Source organism: Phalacrocorax carbo, chromosome 22, assembly GCF_963921805.1.
Source record: "Phalacrocorax carbo chromosome 22, bPhaCar2.1, whole genome shotgun sequence".
NCBI lineage: Eukaryota > Metazoa > Chordata > Aves > Suliformes > Phalacrocoracidae > Phalacrocorax > Phalacrocorax carbo.
The window spans coordinates 3,882,230-3,909,840 of NC_087534.1; the positions used below are offsets into that span (position 1 = coordinate 3,882,230).

Sequence of the window (27,611 nt, forward strand, 5' to 3'; positions counted from 1 at the left end):
GAGGCTGGTTCGTGAGGCTGCCAACCACAGACGTATCTCTGGGTGTGTTCAGTCACCTCCCTTAAGACCGTGCTGGGTTTGGGAGCTGCCATGGATGGATTGGAACTGGTCCCTGCACCCTTGCTGGGTCAGGACTGGTGGATCTGCTCTGAGTTCCCTGGAAGTCTTTGTGGAACTGAGGCGATGGACCCTGCAAGAGGTTTTAGGGACTAACAGCACTGATGTGCATTCATCCCAGCAAAGTGGTGGGGGCTTCCACTGCCTCCTAACCCAGGAAAACAGCTGTTCTGCCTGACGAGAGGAAAGGCAGCAAAAGCAATATGAGGACCTCTTCAGTGCTCCAGCATGGAAAGGGCTCTGAGGGACAACTCAAGGACAAGCTCACCCAGGGCGTGTGCGCAGAGCATAGCAGTGGGGCTCGAGGTACAGCAGCAGGAGGTTATCTGATCATGTGGAGCCGTGCAGTGACGCAAGGAGCCTGCACAATTCCACGGCACCCCAGATATCCCTCTCTGGTCCCCATTTTAGAGATGTGGGGAACATGCAGTGGCTTACTGAATAAAGTCAGCAATAAACCTAAGCATGTGTGTACATTACACAACACACACAAATTGTGTGGTACGTGCAGAGACAATAAAGGCAATTTAAAGGGAACGTGATGGTGTGGAACTCTCCAAGTATACAGAATATATAAATATCTTCAGCCTGGCCATATATCACCGTTTTATTTATAAGCATATACGTGCCTTGCAAAATTGTCATGAAAAATCTAGCCCAGGGGAAGAAAAACCTCCTTTCCTGTACTGATGATTGACGACAGCGTAAACACTAATGATACTTTATGCTTATGTATATAATACGCGTTCATGTGCGAGACGGAGTGGGGACAGAAATTCTCTCTCTGTATATACCTTTGGCTATTTTTTTCTACTAGTTTCTATGATGCTTGGACCTCCAAGTTGTCTTTCAGCATTTTTCTGACCTTCCTTCCTCCCCGCTTCCTTCCCCTGATCATTACGGCTCCATCTGGGAGCACGGAGAGGCAGGTGGCCCATGATGGAGAGAAACTGCTCTGTACGGGAAGGTGCACGAGATGCATTTGATCTCTGCTCATCTCTAGAGAAGGCGCCGCTCTCCTCCCCACCCACACATGCAGGCACACTCTCACGCCTCTGCCACATATGTGAACAAGTTCATCCGTTTCCAAGTCAGAGCCAACTAAAAAAGAAAACGGCCCCTTCCTCCCACCCCACGAAAAATAGAGCAAAATTTATTTTGGGGGAGGAGGGGAGGTGTTGAAAAAAAATGAGGGTGTGAACAGCATCCGTTGTTACACGCCCATGGAGCAATTGTTCTGTATCTGATATAACCGGCTCACGAACTGGGTGCAAGTACTTCCTCTGCAGAGTTTGAAAGAAAAAAAAAACAAAACAAAACAACACCAAACCCCAAACCAAAACACAACAACACACACGTCGCTTATCACAGGATCGCCAGGCACCACCTCAAATTGCACTCTTACTGCTCAGTTTTCTAATTCTCTTCAAATAGCATGAGTTGCCATGCACACGCACTCACAGCCCCCAGACCTACCCCGGTGAGCATTGCGAACCTTAACCCTGCTCTCCCGGGTTCTCTCCCAGTACTTTCAGTCAGACCCCAAATACGCTGGGCAACAGCCTCCCGGTCTATGCAGGTGGGCAGGGCGATTCCCACGTATTCTGGCTCAGTGAATCCTGCACCACGTCTCAACCTCCTCTGCAAACTCTTCAGCGTCCATTGGGATGCTCCCAGCCATTTGCTGGACCCATCCTGCCCTTCTGGGGAGGACCCTGCTTCTAACATCCAGCCGGGATTTATTCAGGGCCAGCTCAGCCCCATCCCCTGTGCCAGCACTGTCCTTCATAGCTTACATTAGCTCCGCTCCCTCCCTGATGTTTACCCCCTGGATGTATTTATACAGAGCAATCAGCTCCACTCCCAGCCTGCCTTTTGCTAGACTAAACAAGCCAGGCTTTCCCAGCTTCCTCTCCCGCGAGAGCCTCTCTCTTCCCCTTGCCATCCCCAAAGCCCTCCTCTGCCCGCATCCCCCTGCCCGGCACGCACCCCATCAGGCTCAATCCCTGCCGCTCCATCCCGCAAAGCTAATGAATAAGCTAACGGTGCTAATTGGAGCGGGTGGGTGGGCTGAAAGGGAAACGCTCCCTTGATTGCAGGCACTCCCTCTGGCCTGCCTGCGCTTTGCTCTTTACCTGTATTCAAAGGGTATTAAAAAAAATTAACAAGCCCTGACTACATAAAAGGAAGTTGCTGAATTTACAACCCAGCCTGCAGCTAGACCACCTTGCCTGCTGAGCAGGTTTGGACCAGGCCAAGTCTGCCATGGGAAACCCACTGCGGAGCGGCAGGCTGATAGGGGAGGCTGATAGAGGTGGTAGGAGATATTCCTCCAGCCCTGCTCTGCCGCTCCTGGGCTGCACCACAGCCAAGCAGCCCGGCAACGCAGGCAGTGCCCTCCTGCAGCGGGACCCCGGGCTGGAGGCTCCCCATCGGCAGCCTGAATCTGGCAGTGAGGATCCCAGCATAGTGAAAATCCCACGTCAAAGGCAGGATGGCATCCCTGGAGCCCGAGGCAAATTCAGCAGGGCTCGTTGCAAGCTTGTCTGCTGTTTCGCTCGTCTGCTGTTTCGTAGGAACTGCAGCATTTTGGCACCCTGAGCTGTGGCTGAGAGATGAAGGCGGCTGCACGTCAGCGGCAAAGGCAGCGGTCGCGGGTGCTGGGACTCTCTCTTGGGGGACGCTCCCGTCCAGCACTGGCCTGTGGTTCAGCTTTGACTGTTACATGCCAAATTAATTTGAGGGACATCCACTGCACAGTGGGCAAATGTAATTGAGAGGAGCAGAAAAGCAGTTTAAAGATAGGCGCAGAAGCCCGCGGAGCCTGAAAGCAGGCAGGAAACCCATCGTAAGCGTGTTCCTTCCTTTGAGGCTGAAGCTGAATCCCACAATATGTTTTCTTCCCACTAATGCTTGCCTAGCTTCCTTTGGAAACAATTTAGTCTCTGCCCATGGTAGAATGTTTTTATCCATTAAGAAACGGATATTTTAAAGAAACCATAAGTCGATCTGGACAGGGATTAGGAAGCAGCAATTCAGTGTATTTGCTGGGCCCATAATTCAGGACTTAACCTCAGAGCAGCCACGTTGCATTTCGGAAACAATAGGGCACTCACTGCCTATGCCAAGAGGCTTCTTAAAAGTAATGTAATACTTTAAAAATGTATATTTAAAAAGAAAAAGAGGGAGAGATTTTACTTTAAATGCATATGGTGAAGCATTCTGCTGATGACTGGCCTATGTTAAAAACGTCGCGCTGACTTTAAGTAATTGGAAATGAAGCTGGTTAAAGCTGAGCAGTTTCCAGATCAGGAGATCTGAAAGCTCTTCACCAGCAAAGACAATGTCTCCCAAACCGTTCCGCAGACACTCAGGCTGGGAGAGACAGGAGGGAGTCTGCAGAAGGATCCAGCGTTAACTGTTCTCCCTGTGAAGTCAAGGGAATTTGGTTTCGCTGGAGCAATATGAAGAGTGTGCAAGGGGAGGTTAAGTGCATTAATCAAAACAGCTTGCTCTGTTGCTGAGTAGATCAAATTTAAAATCACTTTGCAATTGTCCTCGTGTACATAAGGCCCCTACATGTTGCTGGACAATGCACACAATTGCTTTTGAGTGGTTGAAGATGTTTCCACCACAAAGCTAGAACACAGGAGCCGGCTGCGTGGGCGGTCCTCCTCTGTTGCAACGGGAATAAAATGGTTCAGCATGAACCACTGCTGAAACATGGGCAAGGGCAAAGCGTCGCGCGGAGAACTGGGGGCTGCTAGGACCATCCCAGTTCTCCCCGGGAGGACATGTGTCTGTCACCATCCCGCTTCCCCAGAGCAAGGGGTCCCCGAGCAGCAGCCAAAGGTGGACAGAAGCAAGTTCCTTTAACATCTTACTTCACTTTCGAGAGCTACTTGATTTTTTTTGAGCTAAAAGACAAAACACAAAATGAAGCAAGCACGCAAGGTCTGGCTCCGCATGCCCCGTAATAAGGAAGCATTTCAAGCCATCCTAATGACAGCTTGGTGTCTCGCTGCGGAGACGGGAGAGCCGGGATTTCAAAACCTCAGATTTTCCAGACCTCACTGGAGAAGTATTGGGCCAAATCCTCAACGGAGGCAAAAGCTCTGCTCTGCTGAAGGCAGGGAAGCAGCACTGTGATGCTAGAGAAGGGTCTGCCTGTCCCACCTGCCCGGGTACCGGGCCAGGTTCTCATCACAGCTACACTTGGGTGAACCCAGAATTACCCTATTTCCCCCCCCAAAGTAGTGGAAATGGGAATGAAATCTGGTGTGTGGAGGGCTGCAAAAGTCAGTCCTGTTTTGCAGACAGGCATGGGAAGGGATTGATTCTCTGCCCATCTGCACAGGGTGAGGCAAGGCTGAAGGCACTGCGATAGCACTGACACTGGGCAGTGGGCCACCAGCACGAGAGCAGGATCTGACCTGCTGCCCACGGTGCTGAGCACTCTCTCCTCCCATGTTTCCTGGCATGCCCTTCAGAAACGATCGGTTTTCTCTTACCGGGAGGTTTTTGGTTTGAGACCATTTAACCTCAGGATGATCGTTTTACATGGGGGCTATTTATAACCTCCAGGGGCTGCTTTACTGAAAGTCTTCTGCAAATGGCTGGGTGCCAGATTCTTCCTCCATCTACACCAGTGCCCTTGCTGTGATCTCCATGGCGCCCACAGCCTTCGCTCCTGAGGAGGAAAGATTGGGCTGGGCCAGAGCAAACACATCTCCAAAGGACCCCAATCCCTCCCAAAGATCAACGCTCTCTCCTACGTGCCTATCTGCTTCAGAGCACAAACTCCACGTGCCGTGTTCGGGGACTGGAGGTGCCTGAATCCCCCCTCGGTGGCCGAGGCTGTTGCTGAGCATCTCAGCTCCCCAGCCTGGTTTTGCCAGAAGCGGATTAGGAAGCACTCATGCAAACTGCTCGGTCAGCAGAACCGGGAGGCCAACCACCTCCGGCACACGAGCGGAGGGCTGCCGGGCGTCGGTGCTCGCAGCGGGAAAACCTGCCTCTCTGCCTCTCGCTGGCCCCCTTTTAATCCCTCCACAGGGATGCAAAGATGCTAAAAACATTAAGGTTGGGAAGCACCCAGGTAAAGGATAGCAGGGGCCGGACGAACTCCAGCCTGCCCCGTTCGTCCCTCCTAACCAATATCTCGTTATGCTTTTTGCTAATCGGCTTCTCGTGTGTGTTACCTTAGAACGTGCCAAGTCGTGAGAATTACAGGCCTGTTAACTCCTGTGTTATTCTTGGCACCAGCCAGGCTCCACTTGCTTGGGTAAAAATTATGATCTTTGTGAATAAGCTGTGTGTGTGAGAGAGAAAGAGGTTGTTTTTTTTTATTATTATTATTATGATTGGTTATAGTCAGCGTTGTGTCAAAAGGACAGGGCTAAGATTAAAATTACTGAGCTGATTCTGCTCCCAGTTACGCTGGTAAGAACCCACAGTAATTTTAAGACAGTTCCTCCAACTTGGGAACAAGGGAGCCAAGAGCAGAGCGTGCACGAACTGCCTTTCGCAGCATTCCTGGTACTTTGGATTCACTCCGCAGGAATGATTTTAGATGGCTAATTTTGTGTGTCTCCACTCCTGCTGTCACTTGACATTTGGGAATTTGGCATGGATGGTAGCTTGTAGCCAGTTTCATTTTTTTTCTTGTTGAATTTGTGTCATCACCTGATTCTTTGCTCCAAACAACACTCTCTGGGTTTCTGGCACTACAGGGGACTGTGCTAATTTAAACTACGCATCTTTTTTTCTGCCCCCAAGAATCTCTTACTTTATTATGCAGCCAACAGGACGAGCCTATAAAACTTTCTGCCTCTTGCTTTTTTTAACAGAAGTCAAACGATAATCCTACACAAAATACCCAGGTTCTTCCCATAAACTGTGCTAATATCAATGAGAATTCCAAGCATAAAGATTTGCATTTCAATGAGAAAGAAATTAAATTTTCACTGTAATTTTGGGTTGGGAGGAGCAGGGCAGCTTCTTACAGTTCAGGTAACGTTTTCAAACATGTTTTTGTGCCCAAGACACCCTCTTTGCCAATGACACTGAGGTTTTCAAAGATCTACGTCACTTCTGAAAACGCAACACAAAGGCCTTTGGAACTTTTCACATGAAACCTTCCCAAAAGGGCTGCTTTTCACCAAAACTCAAAATGCAAACAGCTTAAATGCTATCCCTTAAATCCCCGTTAGTATTTCTGCTGATTTTCAAAGGAAAACACCACCGAGATTAAAAACGCATGGGAAAAGAGCACGTCTCGCGTGATGGTAAGAGAACGGTCTCTCTTAATACCTCCTGGTGGCATCCAGCTGTGCTAAGAAGCGCAGCGAGCCGGGAGCAGCAAGGCAGCTGGGTATTTTCAAATGCAGTGCTTAGTTTGGGTCTGAAATGCAGGTGCATGGGAATTAGCAGACTGATCTCTCTCAGGTAACCGTGGTGGTGAGTCCTACCTCCTTCCTGGCAACAAGCTACGATGCAGAATCATGGGGAACGCCCGAGGGCTCAGCTCTGCCGATGGCAAATATGGGAAGAGCAAAGCCTGTGTGCGTGTGTGTGTGCGCACGCGTGCACCCATGCAGGTGTGCATACGTGTGGGGAATTATGCTGGAGCTGGGTGATGGATCACCAGACTTGGCATAAACACAATGCAACAAGATAAGAAACCATTTGGATTAGCATGTAAAGTATAATACACCCTTTCTAGTCGATGCTTAACCGTCTACACGGGCGCCTTCATGTCAAAGAAGCTACTGGATTCAAAGTGCGTTGCTCTGATCTCCCTCGCGCTCCTGCTGAAACTGCCTAGTTTTCCCTAAGACCCCATATCTAACGGTGCACAGGGTGAAATCGCCTGGGTTTATGATTCAGCCGCCGTCTACTGATTTAATGGGTGCAAAAAACTTTCCAGGGTCAAGAAACCCAACCAAACCCCTCCCTGGCTTGTCATCCAGGCAGGGCTCCTTACCCAGGGGGGATCTGGACTCCAGCCCTAAAATACCATCCAGAGGGAGGCTTGCTCGGCTGGGACGGCTCCGCTCCCCGCCTGGCCGTGTCGGGATCACGAGGGTTTGGGGTGCGACGCCAGGCTGGGGCACCCAGCCAGTTACCTTGTATTGGAGTTTGAGCCTGGGACCCAAAGTGGCTTGGGGTGCTGAGGGATCCGCGGGGGTTGGGTGTTGTTGGGGTGACTCTCATGGACTGGCGCAGCCGTTCCAGCTCCCCGTAGCGGTCGGTGAAGGGTTTGGCTTGGTCTTCTAGCTTTTGTCTGTGCCCTGGAACATGATAAGAGAGTCTGATATCTAATCAGTTACCCTTTGGCTAGAGCACCCTGGTTAAACACAAAGTCAGCACAGCCTCCATCTTTGTGGCTTGCTGTTATTCGCATGGGGGTAATGCGTGGCGGCCCCGGTGGAGATCGGCTCCCCGGGGGCTTCGGACCGCACACACATGCGAGAAGAGCTCGTGGTTCAGACGGACAAAGCCTGCTGAAGAAGGGACACAGACTAAACCCTGCAGGAGGCCCCAGATTGCCCAGCAAGTCAGTGTCCGCTCAGGGAGCAGGATGTGGGCGCCAGGGTCAGGATGCCCCGTGCCGTGCCCGAGCGGCCGCCCTACGCCAGCTCGCTCCGAACAAGGAGGGGAAACATGTGCAAGGCAGGAGAAACCCCATCTCCTGGCAGGCTGGTGACTGGGGAACCAGCAAAGGAAACATTGAATTTTAAGTATTTTCCACAGCATTTGCTCAATGCACAAAGAATAAACTGTCATCTTACTCCAGCCCCTTCCCCAGCTCTGCTCACCCAACGGGGCCAGAGCCAAGCAGGGCTGGAGAGGGTGCAGGAGGAGGGGAGGGAGCAGCCTGGCCACAGCACTGCACCTTGGCCACCTCACTTTTCTTTCTGTTCCTCTTTTCCTACCTATAAAATGGGGAGACTATTCACCTACCTCCCCCAGGCAGGGCAGCAACTAATGAGCATTTGTAAAGCACTCCCAGCTCCCTAGGTAGCAGCTGCTAGAACAGGGCAATAATTATTAAATTTATGCTAATTGTCCCGAGGCAAGAGGCGCATGAAATACACTTGATACATAACTTTCGCATTTTACTATATTAATCATCGCTGAACAGCTTCAGTCTCTCTGGGACGGATTCCAGTCTCAGTTACACCCGCACAAAGCTGGAGGGCCTCCAGAGAAGCTGGAGCTGCTTCAGTTTTACATCAGTGCCGGGTTTAGACCTTGGATTCTCCTTGCTCTTTACCTGCTGCAGCCAGACAGCCGTGCAACACCCCCAGCTCTTTGCACCTGTCATGAAAGGACCTTCCCAAGGTGGCAAACACCTTATCCCGGCATAATCGAGAGCAGAGCTCGGGGGCACTGGAGATGTGCAGGCACGCCAGGAAGGTAGGAGAGGAGCTGGGAAGAAACCCTTCTGCAGCTCTTCTGAGAGCTGAGCCTTATCAGATCCAGCCCTATGGCCAACATCCACCAAGTCAAGCTCAGTTCTCGGTGGCTTTTAAGAAAACTGATGCATTTGAAAGGTGAAAAACGCAGCCACCTCTTGCTCGCGCCCTCCCTTCCCTCCCCCCCTCACATCTGTGTAGTGTGAGCTCGGTGTCAATTTATAGCAAAGTCACAGAAAGTCCCCAGACTTCCCCCTCTTTAAATCTGATGTCTGATATCTTCTGATCTCACACTTGTTTGGCTCGTCGTGCTCAGGCTGCACTTGCCAGGCTGTCTGCAGAGATGCTGCATGGCTCAGGCGGGAGGGGAAAGCATCGACTCCGGAGGGGTTCTCACGCTCCCAGCTAAGGTCCCTGCCACAGCGGCGCCCCACGGCTATGCCAACAGCAAACCACCCCCAGCCACAGTTTTTGAGGGGCTTTGACCCTCCTGTGCGAGCTCCACATCCAGGTGAGCCCCACCATCCCCTCCAAACTCCGTAATCCCCAGGCTCCCGGGTGCGTAAAAGTCCAAATGGAATGAAAACGTGCTGACGGCAGAGCAGAACTTGGTAAGGACGAACTCCCAGCAGAAAGCAAAACTCAGCGGTATTTTGAAAATGTATTTTTCCTGCTGTGTGAAGTAAACGAAGGAAACCTCAAATCAACACCATAAATGGTCTCTTCCAATCTCTGTCCGTCCCTAGACCTCAGGCGTCTCTGCGTTATCTGAGGGCCTTCAGAGACGCGAGCAGCATCTGTCACATGGTATTTGTGCTTTCCCCAAGGGGCAAAGCGTGTGCAGCGAGGTGTCTTGTTTTGGTCCACGTTTTATTATTTCAGTATACATTTGAGCACGGAAGAAGAAAAATAGGTTTACGTTTTTTTCTTTAACCAGTTTTCTCAGGCAGAGCTTAGCAGAGAAGCCAAAAGGACTTCAAAGACCAAGTTCCACAGAAATTTAAGGGAAATTAAATTCTCTGCCTCTATCTCAGCTGAAACCCTATCCTGCGGTAGTATCTGGCATGTGATGCAGAAAATCCTGAAAAATAAATCAAGTGATCTCTTTGCTGATAATGTTTTTAAAGATTATTCAGCCGTACGACTTAACCGAGGGCTTCATGTGGCTGCATCATGCTGCACTGTGGTTGCTCTGGTCCCCATGCTGTCTGAATGCGGGCACAGCCCCGTGGGGTTTTTAAGCCTCAAGTAAATAGCAGGGCTGTACTTACACCCTCTAAAAGGCACTGGTTTGTGGGGAGACCCAGCAATTACCAGCAAACCCACCAAAAACCTAAAACTATCCTGACAAAAAGAAAGTAGAAAACTTGATGCAAATAGAAGTCAAGGCAATTACAGGGACTCATTTAGGAGTGAAAGCCCAGAGGAGAGCGGTGGTGGGATCAGGACCCTTCCCAGCTCTCCTAGACCCTCTCCACTTCATATCCCACCCCACCTACATGGGTGGGACCAGGCAGCGCTAAACTGAATGAAACAAGGCAGTGAATGAGTTAAAAGCCACCAGCTTGGACTGCCAACCCTCTTTGGTACAGGCTGTCTCCCCAGGACTTCCTGCCGCTTGTCACTTAGAGCGAGGGACGTCAGACTTTGTCACGCAAGAGAGAATTGCTATTAATGGGTTTCTTTCATCAGAACAACCTGAGCTTTTTAATTTCTGCAGCGGTTGGCTTCATTAAAAGCCCTTCCCCATCTACCCGCAGCTGTCACGGAGAGGAAACCAATGCCGTCAAGTGAACAATAGCTCATACCTTAGAGAAGAAGAAGGTGGTTTCTAGTTTAACCCGAGGACTGACTCAAAGCCTCCTGAAGCCAGTGGGTGGATTTTCAATCGACTTCAAACAGCTCCAGACCTCATCCCAAGAAATCTGTCTGAGAAGTCTTAATCACCCTGACCTGTGAATTTTTGGGGCATGAAACCTGCTGTTGGGTTGGAGATTTTGCACTGCGCTTCCAGCTGGGCTAGCACTGGCTTGCAGGTCAATATTTATGGAAACAACAGTCCTTAGCGCTATAAAACGATGGCAGCTACTGACCTTAGGCACTTCATGTCACCAGCGCAAGGGTTTTAATGCTGGATCGAGTTTCCGAATCAGTTAACGCAGATATTGAACATGACATGATGTAAACATTGACAGATCACCTACGATCCTGATGTAATAACAAGATCTGTATCAGCATATCAGACAAACGATCCCATTGAACACTTCCCAGCTGGAAGAGCTGATGTGAATTTGACACTTTAGACCAGTAATAAGAAGCATACTGGAAGTTTTGGGTGTTTTCTTGGAATGCAGACAGCGAAACAGTGTGTGCTGCATTGGAGCTCAGGCCCTCAAAGCTATGATTTAAAGACATGCTTTCTGCATTAAAGCATTTCAAAGACCAAACAGACCCAGCTCTTCCTTCTAGGAGTGCGCAACCTGATGTGGCTTCTGAAGCTGGGACCTAGATGGGGTTTCCAGGCAGTGTGGGGGGGTGTCCATGGTGTTCACCAGAAGCAGCTTATTTCCCCAGATGCAGAATATAAAGTTGATCAAAAGGAGAAAGGGGCTGCAGGAGCTCCGTGGCTTGAGTGCTACCAAAAACTCAGAGCTGGCAGATTTGATTTGAAAAAACACCCTCTGGAGTGCCTGGGGGTCCCAGAGCCCTGAAGTATCTGTGTTTAGATGCATATGGGGTTACTGTCGGGAGAGGCAGGGAGCTGCACAGCCTGCTCTCTGCCCTCGGCGGGTTGGGATTTGGGTGTCACGTTCGTCCCCGTCCCCTGCTGTAGCCCCACGCTACCAAAGGACGGGAGAGCAGCTGGTGGGAAGTGGCTTGGCCCTCCCTAGGCGTCTTGCTGTGAAACACTGGCGGCAAGCTGGAGCGAAGGAAACGCGGAGCGTTTCAGCTCGGGGGGGATGTTCATTAACACACACATTTGCAGATCATTTCCTCAGCTCCACTGAGGCGGAGACAAGAACCAGGAGATGGTAGTGCGGGCTGGGGCAGCAGCTCGAGCCGCCCCTTTGGTGGCTGCAGAGCCCCCCGCTCATCCACCTTGAAAGCAAGGCTCCAAGCATCCCGCCGGCAAGCTCCCACCATCCTTCAGCCAAGGCTCTGCTCAACTATGAAGAGCCAAACTCTACGCCTTAGCCGAGAAGGAGCTCACCAGGAGCAGCCCGTGCAGCCACGCCGCACACAGCCCAGTGGCTTAGTCTCTACATGTCCGTGAGAGTGGACCACAAGAAAGCAATCGGCAGTGGATAAAACTCCGGCTCAATGCGCAAAACACCTTTCAAATCCCTCTTGTAGCCCTCAAAATAGGTACTTCAGAAAGACACGCCAATCCTCTACAGAGGGTTGAATTTTTTCCCAGTCTGAGTCTCGGCTAGACTATCAAGTCCCAGCATGTGCTCCAGAAACAAGCCACATGTGAAACGCCTGTGTTATGGGAACAGCAGGCCTGTCCCCTACAGCAGATGCTGGGGTGGTTTCATCTTTGCACACCTATAACACAAGGCATGAACGTCCCTCAGGTTTTGCCTGGAATCCCACCTCTGGCTCGAGACTCGCCATGGGAAATTCCCAGCCAAGAAGAATTTGGTGGAGCCCCAGAGCCAGCGAGAGAGGGAGGGGAGGACAGCGTGGAGACGGGAACCGGGCTGCCCGCAGCGCCGGCAGCTGGAAGGGACTCAAACATGACGTCTCCATGGAGAAGGATGGAGATCTCCACCGAGCTCCAGTGAGCAGCAGTAGCCAGCAAGTGCCAGTGCTACTTCAGCCCACTTCTAAAAGTCAAAGCCCAGAAGTTCACAGGAGGGAGCGGGAGGAAAATGTTAGAAGGAACCGTCTCTTCTGCTGCCGAACAAAGTCAAGCACAGATAACTCATTATTCACATGTTTGAAGTTGGCCTGCTTACGCCATTTGGAAAGAGAATCAGTCACGGCGAGGCTTTGCTTTGGTTTCCTCTGGCTTTCGTGAGACACTACCGCTACTGTCTTCCTCCAGCTTGGAGAGAAAGGGGAGTGTGTCGCAATGCGCCTCGGCTCGCATGTCCTGGCAGAGGATTTACACCGACTTGAACAACGAAAGGAAAATAATATTTAAGGGGGTGGGGGAGAGAATTAAAAAAAAAAAAAAAGAAAAAGGCTGCTAATTTATAAAGCTTTTTTAGCTGGTGGTGGTCTGAGATGAATTGGCTGCCTCTAAAAGGATGAAAATAAATATCCCTCTTTTTGAAGGAAATAGGCTGGCTCCCGGCCAGCTGGCAGGAAGCACAGAGATATGTTGCATTTACAGTAGGTTTTTTTTACTCTCTGAAGCTCCAGAAGCAGGAGAGATGTTCGTTCTAGGCAGCCTGCTATTGATTAGCTGGCTTTGCAAGCCCCTAATCTCTCATTTATGGGTTAGTCCCTTGACTTTGCCTCTGCCTCTCTCCCTGCCCGACTGCAATGGGAGGCCTTGCAAGCAGGGCAGCTTCTGATAAATCCTGTTGTGGCCTTTTATTACACTGGGAGATCTCAAAACTAAGCCCTCTGGAAGAAAAACAGAGCGGGGCATTAATTGAGAAATTTAAACAGAAATCTAGGATAGCATTTCCAAGAGCTCCTGGGATGCGAGAGCCGTGGCCCTTGTTCAAATCAAAAGGGACATCACACCCAAATTTCCATGCAACTCCAGCTCAAACCCCTGAAAGACACAGGCTCCCCATTCCCAGGGTTTCAGCGAGGAGACTGAGTCTTTCTAGATTGCAAAAATATTTAAAGCACTTTACAGCACAGGTAAAGCTGGGGGCAGTCTCGGCAGCAGACTGGGTAAAATTCATCAGGTTTAAGTCTTTAGCCCACTCGTGCCTTGCTGAAAAGCCTCGCGAATGCTTTCCTGCATCTTCCCATCTTTAAAGACCTCTGAAAATCTGGCTCTGAGGCTGCACAGTGAATTAGGTGGTTTTTAAAAGTTTTGATTGGCAGATCTGAAGATTTCACCTCGTGTGTCACAAACTATCAGATCGGTGCACAACTGCGGGAAATACAGCAGCTTTCGTAACAGGGTGCAAAAACCACGAGCCTTGCTGCCTTCTCTGCAGTTGCTCCCATTTCCAGGAAGGCAAAATTCATTTATGGGCTGTGATCCAGCTCTCACGGAATTAGGCAAAACCCCTGATTCAAAGATTTCAAAGCTGGGTGCCTGGGAGGAAGCAGGCAGAGCTCAAGCACATCCAGCTGGTACTGCCTCAGTCACGTCTGAGATCAGATTTTCTACTGCACATAGTAGCTGTCGCTACGTAGATCAGTGGAGCGATGCCAATTTGCAGTGAGTTAATGCCTGCTATCTAACAACTTGAAATGGGACCTGCGTGGTACCAGTGTAGCTGGTTTTTCCCAGTTTATAACCTGTTCCATTAGGGCAAGCACATCAAATTCCTTTGGGTGACATTGGTTAAGGATACTCTGCCCAGGATGGGAAGGACCATCTGCTGGGTTCAGACCTGTGCGAGGAATGTGCCGTGGCACAGCTAATGGATGGGAGCCGTATCTGATGCTGCGGGGCCACGCAGCAGCCGACTGGATGTAGCAGCGTTTTGCCAGCCGGTCCTGTGCTCTCGGTAACACAGCGCAACCCAGACCAGACCCAAACTTTCCCAAGGTTTGAGGATGCAGAGCCGTGGGTTTCCCCTTTGCCCTAGGACAGAGCTGGAGCTCAGCCCTGACATTTGAATGTTAATACCTCCCGATCCCAGGACTGAGCTCCAAGCTCCATCTCCAGAGACCGGCTGGCATGTCGGATAATTACAGCCTCTGCCGAACTTTGCCAGCACACACAGCGCAATGCTATAAGCAATAGCCCCAGAGCAACGCTACCTGCATGGCACCCCTAATCGTCTCTGCAGCGCTGCTCCTCCAAAGCCAAAAAAACGGAGCTGCGCATGGTCTATCTGCAGGCGGCGGGGGGCTGCGCTGGGCTCCGTGGCCGCCTGCTCCCGCACGTGGTTTTGGGACGTGCTCGGCTGGGAGCCTCCGTGCGGGGCGGCATGGCAGCACGGGGCTCGGCTGCTCAGCACCTTCCCGCTGCCGCTGTCCTCAGTGCAAAGCTTCGGAGGTGGAGCTGGGCACCGGCGCTGCTCCCCACTTGCTGGGTCCCTCTTCTTCCTCCCCTCTCTCCCCCTCTCCCACTACAATGTGTAGATTCACTGGAAAGAGTAAGATAAAATAATGCAAAATCATGTCTAAGCACCTTCCGCTGCAGGATATGATTTATCTCTGGCTGACTGCAGAACAGGTGACTGGTCTCCGGCAGCGGAAGAGAAGGGTCTTAGGAACTAAATTTCATCTCATTCTGAGTCAAATCTTCTTCCTCCCCCCGCCACATCATTAAAGTGATTGGTTGCACTGATAAACCCTTTTGAGAGAGAGAAACGAGATGTGTCCTGCCCTGACATCTGATGTGATCTTGTGGTTTTGTTTGATAGTTCTGGTCCTTTAGCTGTTGTCTTCCCTGAAATGAAACTTGCCTTTTAGCACTGACCTTTTTTTTTTTCCTCTTTTCCAATCTGTGACCCTTCACAATGTCCTCCTGAGCTTGCAAATCCTGCCCGAGGGAAGAGGGGCCTCGTCGCATGAATATCCCTGCAACATGCAGTCCCAGCTACCGCTCACTAAATGCTCACCGGCGACAACCTCCACACACATGCAATGCTCCCGCATCACCTGCTGCCCGGCAGGTTATTCGATCCACTTTACAGATGGGTAAACTGAGGCACGGGGCAAAACACCTTGGCGAAGGAGCGAAGCTCACCAACATCCTTGCTGCAATGCTCCCAAACACTCCTTTTCAGCGCCGACCGGTCCCGTCACCAGCACCCCAGCCCAGCCGCTCGTCCCTTTGGGCCATGCCACTGGCCCCCGCAGGAGTTTCTTTTGCTATTTGTTTGTACAGCACCTGGCACAACTCGCCCCCGCTCACGGCATCCAAACACCACCGACATCCTGCTGCAAGAAGCCTTCGATGAAGCTTATTTCTCCTAACACCCCCCATCCACCAAAGGATCCTTTTGCTCCAGTTTAATCTTCTCCAACTACACTATCAATGCCCACCTCTCTGATGCTGATTTATTTTCAAAGCAGGCGCAGGTATGCCTCTTCCACCCAGCTGAGAATCATGCCCTGGGGTTTTCCCGAAGTTTTCAAAAGCGGGAGGTGTTGCAACCGATTTCAACAAAGATTTCTTTGTACAATGCGAGCAAAAATAATTTCCCTATTCTGACTCCCAACCCTGCTTCGCTTAGAAAATATTGGTCATTTTTAAGTGAAATGATTTTGAACTTATTATGCGCCAGGCTAAGTGGAATTTACTCTATGTGGCAAATAAAATAATTAAAGGAGTGAATTTACTGGAGCCCATATAATTTTGGTTGCTCTATTAACACTTCTTTTGAGGCTGGGATTACAGCCTCAAGCTGTAGCACCAAAGGCCCAGGCGATGCAAACCCATTGCTCTGAGCGCGGTTGGGCAACCTTTGTCCCCGCTCTGCTCTCCTGGGGCGATGCTCTGCAAGCCCCCGGCACCCGGGCGTCCCCCCGGGGCATCCCCGCGCCCTGCCACGGGGTGAGCGGGTCCCACACGGGGCTGGGGGTCTTGCACAGCACGACCTACAGAAACCCAGTGCCGGGCTGCTTTTCTGCCCCGGGGATTTTTATCCAGACCCCCCCAGAGCTGAGCCCCAGCTACCCCTCGCCTCGTCTTTGCAGGATTGGACCCCGAAGGGGTTAACTGAATAGCAGCGCCTATAAGAAATTAGAGGAGGAGGTAGTTTAACATAATTGCTTGCGATGCATGTATCAACAGCGGTCCCGAACTGCCTCTGCAAGAAAACAATGCCCTGGACGGTCTCGGCAGATACCAAAGGGTGCAAATTTCCCCGCTGGGATCAAAACACATTAGCGATGGGAATACAAACAGAGAAACCCTCCTTCGCAGCAAGTACCGATTTGCAAGGGCTCCTGCATGAACTCGGGAGCCCGGAGCAGGCGTCTCCTCATCCCTCCCCACCCCGGGGGCCGGCTGCTGCCCCACTGCCCGCAGGCCTCCTCCGTGCTCCGAGAGATGCGGGTTCAACCTCGTCCTTTGCCTCCTGCCCGGCTGCTTGCTGCAAAGGCCCTGGTTAACGGGGCGTTAGGGAGATTTTTAAGGGATCTGGTAGATGGAGGGCGAGTGCGGGGGGTGCGTGGTGCCCCACTCGAGCTGCCTGGTGGGGTGTGCAGTGATGGCACCAATGCCATGCCATCCTCCCAGCCCCTTGCCCTGGCCAGCGTTTGCTTTTCATTTGTCTCCATCCAAAATGGGACAGGGAAGGGTGGGATGGAGCTGGACAGTCCCCACACAGGAGGCTGGTCCGGGCTCTTGGGCACTGTCCATGCCAGTGCCCCATCCCCAACCCCAACAGCAGCTGGGGGACAGCAGAGAAAACACCAATAAAACTAAAAGATTAAAATACGTTGCAGTCCCCCTGAGGATTTCCCATGTCTGCCTTATTTCAGGACACCCCAGAAAGCCTACACCCCATCCAGAACCCTTTCGCTCCTCCAGGTAGGACCCTCCGCAGGGCTGGATCAGTGCAGGGAGAAGCAGAGACCCGCCAGCTCTGTCCTCCAAAACAGGAGGCTGGAGCACGGCTGGGATTAGCCTGATGTCCCCAGGCAGCGTCATCCCTGCGAGCGCGATGCCAAAGGCCCCGGTGCTCGTACGGAGCCCGCAGGGTTTCTTTAAGCGTTCACCTCAGGCGGCTGCAGCGCATCGAGAGCAGGGAGTTAATAGGGAAGCAGCGAAGTGTCATTCAGGATTTCCTCTTCTTCCTCCCCAGGGAAGGGGACAGGTCTCAAGAAGTAGGAAATCAGCATATTTTAAGCACTGCATTTTAAATTATAATAGATTATAGCAATTTTAGACTGACAACTGTCCAGGAAGTGGTGAGGTCATTTATTTAAATGATCTTGTTGGTTTCATTGATTTAGTTGGTGGGTTTTTTTTCCTTATTTTTCCTTTTTCTTCACCATTTCCCATTTTTTTTCCCCCCCTTTAATTCCCGGACGAACTGGGTAATGTCTGTGTATTTATATCTAGCTAAGGACAAGCAGGGGAATAAAACAAAAGACCCTAATAATACCCAAAACTATCATCCCATGGGAGCACTTCAGCAATGAGCCTGCTTTTAATTATGGAAACATCTCAAGTTCAAGTTTTGTGCATCCCCACGAGGAAGCCTTTCTGCCAAGATAAAGATCTAAAATCATACAATACTGGCACGACACAGCCCCCGTCCTGGGTCTCCATTCGAGCTTCCGAGAAGCGCAAGACCCTGTAATAATTTACTAGCTCTTCTCCAAGCGCCTGGCAAACCCCTATCAAACCTCAGAGGGTAGAAGGCGCACCGAACACGGGGTGTCACCGCCCTGGGCACGCTGCACACCGCTGGGTCCCAAAATCACCCCTAGGAATATGGCAATAGTGGATCATTTAGCCCTTGTTTCCCTTCGGCTCCCATCCTGCAGCCCTGTCCAGCTGCCCCTCTTCCTCATCCTCAGCTATTTTTGGCTGTCCCTCACTGACCTGTACCCACCACACGGTAGATTCCGATTTCCCCGTGTCCCAGGAATGGGAGAGCTACAGATTTTATCTCACCATCCAGATTCATGGAGGTGGCATCCTGGAGGGCCACGATGCATCACCCCAAGCCTCCCCGCAGCGCACCCGAGCCCTGCAGAGCTCTTCCAGATCCCCATCTTCCCTCAAAATTGCTTTGAATCCTAACAAAACCATGAGACAACCTATTTTTCCCTGCTGTGTGGAGGAAGCACAGTGTGGATTTACACAAATCCTCCCGCAGCACAGGTCCATGGGACAAAGCACCCCAAAACGGACCGGCCAAAATCCCCACCGAGCTCGGGGGGGGCAGATGACAGATTTGCCATGGGGTTCCCGGCATCGGCCCCGCTCCCGGAGGGTGGTTCTGCCTTTGCCAAAAGCACCAGCAATTCCCTTTCCATGAAGCACAGAGTCCAGCGGAGGCAGGGTGTGATGTGTGACTTTACAGACCATTTAAGATAATTGTGTGACCCCCGCTCAGCCACTTTTCTTGAAGGTAATGGGAATATTTCTGCTCCATCTTTCATTCTTTTTCCCCCCACCCAAAATGATGCAAATGAGGGAAGCCCTAAAGAGATGCTCTTTGTTACAAGCAATTACCAAGGAGTCAGAAACCTCACCAGAAAACCATCAATGCTTTTAAAGACATTGCAACCCAAAGGTTAGCACGGAAATAACCAACCCTGCAATATATTAAACACATCATTTTGTACTTCTGATGGCGTTCAAGCCACTAAGACGTGAAAATATGATACTGCTAAAGGAATCCAGTTTGCACAGGGTTGCTGTACCCCAGGAAAAACAAACAGGAGCCTGGAAGGTCGCGCCATGGGGAAGCTCCCGCTGCCGAAACCCTCCAAATCCAAGCCCTGCTGCCAGCGAGCGCGGAGGGGCTGACTCAGCTCTTCGGCCTCACCCAGCCACGGCACGGCCTCGGCTCTGGGCAAGCTGCCTCTGCCTTCAAATAAACACATCCCCGCCGCGCTTGGGGGCTGTGGGGGAGCGGAGCTGGTCTGGGGGTCGAGCCCAGCGCCGAGCGGAGAGGGCGGCAGGGAGGGACCGACTCCACGCACACAAGCATCTGAATTAAAGCACTGGGGCTTCCCAGCGCGGCCCACGGTGAAGGCAAATCCCGGGTGCTCGGCCTCCCACCCCCCTGCTCAAAATCTGCAGGTCAAATCGGGCAGGGTGCGAGGCTCAAATTAGGGCAGCGCCATCTTACAGGGGATGCCTAGCGATTTCTAGTGGTTAGCATCATCCTGGGGCCTCTACAGAGCTTATTCTGATTAATGGGGTGGAATATTGCACCTCTTTTCCCTTCCCTGAGTAAAACGGGTTTCAGTTTTGCTATTTCTGCTAGTAAATCTCAGACTCAGCTGCAGCCACGAGAGATGGGGAAAGCAGTGTGGTCCTGCACATCCTTTTTGTCTCTAGCCTCAAACCAGAGCATCCATTAGGAATAAAAGGAAAAAAAAAAGATCCACAGCACAGACTCCTCCAGACTCAAGAAAAAAAAAATGGATTCAGATGCACCTTAAATTAAAAAAAGAAACCTGAGAAAGGCTTTTTCAGGGTGGTTTGTGGACACGCCGGGGTTCAGGGAGCTGGGGCTGGTGAGGCGCTGGGCGTGGGATGAGAACCGAGATGCAGGCGGTGAGATACGGGGGTGTGGGCAGCGGTGCCAAGGTGTGTCCAGGCTGGCGGGTCCGACACAGGACAGGGTGGTTCAGAGAACTGCTTTTATCAGTGCAGCTTCGAGGTGGATAGAGAAGCCACAGCGAGTTATGTGTCATCCCCAGCAAGTGCTGATACAACCCTTTCTCCTTCCCGGCTGCCACTTGGGCAGCACAAGCGCTTGCTGGAAGAAATGCCCTTACAGCAGGGCTGGGGGCACCCAGGGCCACAGTCACCCTCCTCCCACAGCACCCCACTGTTAACAGTGGCAAAGCCGTCTTCAGGATGGATTTGCAGAGATGATTTTCCCCTCTACAGTCAATCTTTTTATCAGTCTTTTGCATTTTTGCCCCGTACTTGAAGCCAAGACCCCCAATGCATGGGGTGCTCAAGGGCAGACAGCACCCAAGCCGCAGCCTTGCACCCGCTGGCCGCCAGCACCCTGGGGGGACAGACACCACTAACACCTTGCACAGGCATGAACAAGGGGGTTTCCACCCTCTGCAGATCCCAAACTCTTCATTTCCCATTCAAAAGCATGGCTTTGGCTCAGGCTGACGTCGTACACGGGGGCAGGTGGGGAGGGAAACCCTCACTCAGCTGAGGCTCTTGAAAATATGAAAGCAAAAAGCAGCAGTTCTTGGAAACGACTCAGAGCTGTGGGAGGTGAGAAGCCTTTCCTCCCACCAGCTACGTGCTGCACGAGGTGGGAGCAGGTGCTCGGCGTGAGCTGGAGCAGCGGCTGCCGGGCTGTCCCCTCCAGGATGGCACTGCTCCCGGCATGGCCCCATCGCTCCCGCCCCAGGGACATGGCGGGAAGAAGCCTTCTGGGGAGGAAAAATGGCCACAGAGGGGATTTGAGCCTGTGCAGGACAGGGCCCAGCCAGAAAGACCCTGCAGGGACAACATGGTGGGAAGAAGGGATTTGAAATGGTCTTGCCTAGCTGGGGGGACCCCAGCCACAAGCTCCCTCCTCCTCCTGAGCCAAGCCAGCAGACGCTGCAGGATGGGGACACACTTCTGGCACTAAAAGTGGTCACACCAAGCAGGGACGAGGCCGAAAGCACTGAATCTGACACACGCATCCAAACCGAGCAGGGCGGGAGACACCAACAACCAGCACCAGCACTTCCACAAGCATTTACACTGCTGCTGTGGCCAAGTGGGCAACAAGGGGGGGACACAGGGACCTTACTGCTCCTCACTCCTCAGGCGTGGAAGCCCAAGCTGTTATCCTCTCTTCCTCACCCTCCATTTCATCATTCAGCCCAGGACAGGAGAAAAATTAACTGCAATGTAAGAGCAAGGAGCTCCACGCTGCCGGGTGAGGGCTGCAGCCCAGTGCCTGGCTCCAGCTCCGCTCCCTCCCCGACTCACTCTCTTTGCTGAGGTGGGGCAGAGGGGAAGAGAAAACCATCTCCGTTAACCCAAACTTACACAGCATTAAACCTCAGAAAGCAATTTTACACTCAAAGCAGTCCAAGCTCTCACCATGTAAGCAGAGGAGGCTCTACACATCCGGGCATGGCTGCCTTGCGCCCCTTCCCACCTCCCCGGCACCGGCACGCGGGGCCCTGGGCACACTCACAGCCGCAGGGGTGGCTTTTACCCCGGGCAAGCACGGCTGGGTAGAGACGTGCTTCCCTGCAAGGGTTATGGTGGGTGAGATTAAAGGACCTTGGTCTCCTTTTCCTCCTCGACACAGTGGCCAGCCCAGCAGGGCTGGGGTGGAAATCAGAAACAAGGGGTTAAAGGCAACGAGATTTAGAAAGGTGGGGAGAGGGGTTAAGGAGGACTGAATGGCAGGAAGAAAAAGTCAAAGAAGGCGGGGGGGGGAAGGCATTTAAAGAAGAAAAGAAAAAAGGCCTTTGCACAAGAGTTCCCAGGAGATGGGCAGAAAGGGGCTGGTGCTGCAAGGGGGAGCTGGGAGGAGGAGAGCAAAAGTGGCAGCAGAGAGGAGGTGAGAGCAGCAGGAAGGGAAGGGGAAGGGAAGGCAGCCAGCAGGTGGGTGTGAGGGGGGAGGCCCTGGAGATGCTCCCATGTACCCAGGAACAGACTAAACATCCCTGTATAGCTTCCAGCTATTCATTTTTCTATGTTCTGCCTCCTGTGGATTATTTTGCAAGCAGCTGTAGATGCAAGAGGGCTTTGCATCAGGGCTGCCGCTCAGCCGAGTCAGGCCCTTGCTAAATAGAGCTGCAGAGAAGGGGGGAAAAAAAAAGAAGGAAATTCCACAGGAAGTTCAAATATTTTATTACTTCCTGTTTGTACAAAGTATGTCAACACTTGGCACCCGCTGCGCCATTTGTTTAGAGCTAAGGTGTCAGCTTGAAAAAATGTCCTTTTTCTCTCTAGATCTAACCCAGAAAGAGCCTGAGCACAAGATAAAAATATATCTCTGAGCGAGCAGGGCACTCAGAGCCTGTGTGATGGCTTGTAGGGGATGCTCGGGGACTGCGGCGGAGCAGCCGAGACAGCGGCTCAGCCAAAGCCTCGGCCGTCATCGGCCCTGGTGCTGCTCCTCGCTTGGCTGCGGGTCCTTCAGACGAGCACGCCTGGGTGTCTTCAGCACTGTGGTCCAGCTCTCCTGGTCCCCCCAGCCAGGCTTCGTCCCCCACCGCCACGAGGGGCTCTGGCTGTCACCCGCTTCCCTGTGATTTCTCACCCAACTTGACTCGATTTCAGACTCCTCAGAAGTTTTTTCTGGGCACAGCTTTAGTTAAAACACTTGCTCAAGGGCTGAGATGAAGCGATGGGACAGGGGTGGAAGATGAATGGGATGCTCAGAGGTGGGGCGTGGAGCCCAGCCGCGTTTCTGACCCAAAAACCCCACGAGAACGTTTGCTGGAGGAATTTCGCTCCATCTGAGAAGATGATGCCCAGGGCTTTCCCAGGATACCAAGACAAACGGCCAATTCTTTCCACATTAAGGGTGCTTTTCTGCCCGCTCACGCCAGCCCCACATCCAGCCTGCAGCCCCGGCCACCGCTGATCCTGCACAACCGGAGCCAACACACACCATGTCCTACTCATTTGCAACACAGCAGTCAAGAAGGGGGAAAAAACCCATATATTTTTATGCATTCACATATATACACGTATTTATATATGCTTTTTAACGTATATATCATATATATATACACACGCATAAAAGTTGCGGTTCCTGCTGGCAGGTCTCACCTCCCAAAGCCAAGCAGGGGAAGGCAGCGCAAGCCATCGTGTTTGGCCAAAGGTGGTTATTACCGGGGCTTTACCGGCTCCGACTGCCGTCCGGCCAGCCCGGCGGGTGCCGGCGCACCGAGGGGTGCTATGCCGGAGAGCCACCCAGTGGCAGGTTAACCGGGAAAACCACGCTGGGTTTCCACGAGCGAGCTCGGATCGTTTTGCAGCCGGTATTTCCACACCAAAGGTTTCTACAGAGGACTGCAGGGAGGGAAGGGCAAAGGGCATTTTTTTTTTTAAATGTCAGGTTTATTAGAAAATGCAAACCAAAGTGTGGCACAGGAAAAGATTTTTTAAATATTTTTTTCTTCTAGTGCAAGACTGGATTTTGATCAATCATGAATCTAAGCCCCAGGGTCAAACTGGGAGTCAAAATATGACCTTTACTGCCAACAAATCTACAACCGTCTAAAAATATTTAAAAAAGAAAATCACAGCTTGAGTCTAAACTCCTTAGATTGGCAGTGTATCGGCTGTGGGGTGCAGGGATGGGGGAGAGATTGACCTTTGGGGTCCATACAAGGCAAGGACATAAGCAGCGAATAAACACCACACAGACCTCCTTAAGGAGCCTACACCTCCAGCACAAACATCTTGAGGTCCGCAAATCAGAGGAGGAAAAAAAAGGCAGAAAATTGCTGACCTTGCATCCCGGGACGGCGTCCCAGGGAGGGCATCCCTCGGGCACCCCAAGCCAGAGCCAGGGCAAGCCGCTCCATCCTCGGGTTTTGCCTAATTCCGCCAAACAAAGGCAGAGCCCCAACCCAAACAGCGCAGGGCCAACGTGCCCACGGCTCAGCCCCCCAGCTCCCCGCCTGCCTGCACAGCCTTCGCCTCCGTATCACAACATTTAAATTAAAGATGGGGAGCGATCGACTGAGGTGTTGAAATTCAGGAGGAGCGGGTATGATTCAGCGGGGGTTGGGCGAGCGCTGGCTATCGGTGAAGTCAGAGCAAACCAAACGCTAAGAGTAGTAACTATCTCACCTTGTATTATTATTTATGTATTCCTGATTATTATTATTATTATTAGAAAGGCGATCTGATGCAGTAGATAAGGGGCTGAGCCAGGAGTCAGGAGACCTGGTTTCTATTCCTGACCTGGAAGAGTTGTGAAACTCCCTGCCCAAGCCCTGCCTGCCTTCCCCTCCCAGCCGCGGGCTGAGCCTGTTCCCGGTGGCCGCAGCACCCTCCACGACCCACGTTTGCTCGCCGCCGCCGCAGCCCCACAACAGGGACCTGCCTTGTGTTTCTGGCTTAAAGAAAAAAATAAAACCAACTGTGTTGCATCGCCTGGGTGCCAGCTTTGCAAATCCAGCCCGGCAGCTCAACAAGGTTCCCGTAAAGCCTCTCACGCTCCAAAATAAAAACCAAGGGGGAAGAAAATCCGGCAAACCCTGATGCAAATAAAACCCCCTCGCTGAGGTAACAGCCTCCACCTGGCCTGACATCAAGGGGCACCGATGGCCCAACGACAGCATCAACAGAAAATATTTTCTAAAGCATATTTAGAAGGATCAAACTGTTTCCCTTCAATTTGGGCACCGACAGCTTTACACGCGAAGGGAACAAACTCTGCTTTATAGTCCCCAGGGTGGTGCTGAGTGAGCAGGAAGGAGAAGCTGAAGCAAAAAGCCAGAGACGGAGGCCCTGGGGATGAGGTCCCACTGCACAGGGTGTCCCACAATGCAAATAATACTCATGGAAGAATGAAGCTCCTCCAGCTGACGGCACCGGAGCATTTCCCTGCGCTCCTCGGATCACGGGAGACGCCAAGGTGAGCTCAAACCAGCCCAACACTGAAAACCAACACCCGCGAGGGCGATTCGCGGCCGCCTTTGCAAAGAGCCGCCCTCAGCCAAGCAAGAGGCACCGTCCTGCATCCAGGAGAGCCTACTCGATCAAAACAGAAAGACGTTTCTGCGGTTGAATCGTCTCTTTGGTTTTCTCAAGCAATGCAGCCCCCGGCCGTGGGCGCTGCCAGCCAGAGCCTTTGACAACCCGAAAGCGAAACCACCACTAACCAAAAGGGGAAGGTGCTCTCCGAGCTCTCCTGGGCCCATGCGGACAGACAGGCAAATACAAGCACGGTGCGGAGGAAACCTGCAAACATTTTTAGTTTAATAATCAGCAAGTCAGCCTCCGAAGCCAGGCGTAGCGTCTCTGGCTTTGTAAACCACCCAGAAATGCCCCATGCACCGCCGGATTTGAGTCCTTTGTATTTTTGCTGTCGAAGCCCAAAGCGTTTTCCTTACGCCCTAACCACCACGAGGACTGGAGCTATAAAACCGTCCCTCAACGATGCGATACGGAGCGCGGCGAGAGCAAGCAGCGGGCAGGGACACACTCCACGCTCCGTCGTGCGGAGAAAATAAAAGCCCGCCGCAGCACGCACTGCCGGGGCTCGCTCAGCCACAGCAATGCCGTCTCATTAGCCCTGCGCGCTGCCAGCGGTGCCTGGCTTTGCCTGGCCGCAGAGGCGTTCTGCGTCCTTCGGCCACGGAGAGCTCGGACCCCTGCACACCCTGCACCCCCCTCCCGCCCCCGCGCTTCTCGGTAGCTGCCAAATAAAACACATCACTTACTTCGTGGCTCCCGGGGTCCGTCTACAGTCACTTTAATGGCTCGGTGGTAGGTAGCAACTTGGGTGGGGTTGGTGAACACGGTGATCGTCAGGGTAAAGCTTTTTCCTAAGGAGGGTTGGGGGGGTGGGGGGGGGTGGGGAAAGAAAAAGAGAAATGAGGATATTCACATGGGTTCAGCTCTTGTGGGAGCAAAAGGCTCCTCCTGGAGCAAGCTCAGACACAAATATCCACATCCAAACTCCAACACACACATCATTTAATTTTATGAGACATTATTGCCGAGACACAAAGCTCGGCCGGCTCCCGCTGGGGTTCAGCTGGCTGCAGCAGGGAGAGGCTTGGACCCGGTTCAGAGCGGGAGCCAGGACCTTCCTGGATGGAAAAGTCACTTGTCCCCCGCCTCCCCTGCCCTGTCCCCATATCGACCCCTCCACCCACAGCAGCTTCCTGGTGCCTTCCCGCTCAGATGCTTCCCCTTTTCCCATGGGAATCCAGCCCTGAAACGCACACTGGACACAGGACCCCCCTCTGCGAGGGACAGATTTGGGTCGTGGTGCTCACGGGATGCTCCTGCGGGAGCGAGCCGGTGAGATGGCATCTGCCTGCAGGTGGTGGGTGCTGGTGTTTGCGGGGGGAACCTGGTGGCGTTGGCCCTGCGGCTGCACCCATGTAGGGACGTTTGGAGGGGAGCTGTGCCAGGCACTCGGCCGTACGGGCACCCACGGCACACGCACGGGGCCAGGGCCAGAAACTGGAAAATGAATCCAGCCAGCTTTGGCCACCAGAAGCAGCCACCAGAAGGTGGCCCCACCGGCTGTGGGGACTGTCCCCCTCTCCCAGCCCTGACCAGAGAGCAGAAACCTGCTCCTGGGAAAGGGGTCAGACATCATCATAGGGACTTTCAGGAATGCTTTTGAACTACCGAGCTTGCCACCTTTTTTAAAAAAAAAAAAAAGGGGGGGGAGGGGGCAGGTAAAGCAGTGAAAAGCTCTTGGGAACCCAATTTTGCAAGAACACAGCAGTGACCCCCTTGCCCCAGCAGAATATGTTTCCATCCGCAACCCAGAAATGCTTTTGGCATCATGGAGCGTGTCATCGCACCTGCACCGTGGTACCGCCCCGCTCTCCTCTCCCAGCACCCACCCCGACCCCAACCCCATTCACCTCCTGCAGCCTTGGCATCCTCATCCCAGAGCCTCTGCCTGCTCCTCGCCCGATCTCGGCTGCCATCACCCGCTTGATGTTCAGCCTCCGCTCTCCCGCAGCCCCCCCAGACCCGGGAGCCCCTTGGGTAAAGGGGGGAGGTTACACGTACAAGGGAGCAAACTGCTCTAACCCCCCCCCGGAGCAATCACCGTGGGATTTCAAAGGTATCGAGTATTTTAGAGTATAAAGCCCAGCAGGAATCAGGCTGAAAATGCCCGTGCAATAGCCCTTAGCTCCTCCAGCCTTTATTTCACGAATAAATCCAGTAAGAAACCTCCTCCTTTCTCTTTTCCCCTAAAGGGATTAGGGATTTTCAGGTCCCAACCATCATCTATCTACAGGGTTGGACCTGAGAATATCCAAAGCAAAACAAAACAGTATTTATACAGCTAGAAGGAAAAAAAAAGAATAAAGAGAAAAATTAAATTATCTCCTCCAGAGAACATCCTGCAATTATCCCAGGTGGGAGAGATTCTCTATGGGACATATGTGTGTGTTGGGGGGGAAAAGCTGGCTTTAAAGCAGACGGCAAGCATCAATCCATGCCTCACCACAGCTTTCAAAACAGGACTAAAGGCTGTATAAATCTTTAGCTCATTTTCTACACAAAAATACATTTTTTTTTTAACCCTCCCGAATACAATTTTAAACCTCAGTGAAATGGCCACACCGACAACCTGCGCGGAAGAGCCGGGCTGCCGC

At 52.3% G+C, this 27,611-nt stretch overlaps 1 protein-coding gene across 1 annotated transcript in view; it reads right to left on the reverse strand.

Moving 5' to 3' along the window:
• Window positions 1-27,611, reverse strand: part of RUNX3 (RUNX family transcription factor 3) — a 41,759-nt gene that overhangs the window by 9,195 nt on the left and 4,953 nt on the right. The window contains exons 3-4 of the mRNA XM_064471316.1: window positions 25,704-25,808; window positions 7,245-7,409 (exon numbers count right to left, since the gene is read on the reverse strand). Coding sequence (XP_064327386.1) covers window positions 7,245-7,409; window positions 25,704-25,808 — 270 coding nt within the window. The remainder of the gene's footprint in view (window positions 1-7,244; window positions 7,410-25,703; window positions 25,809-27,611) is intronic.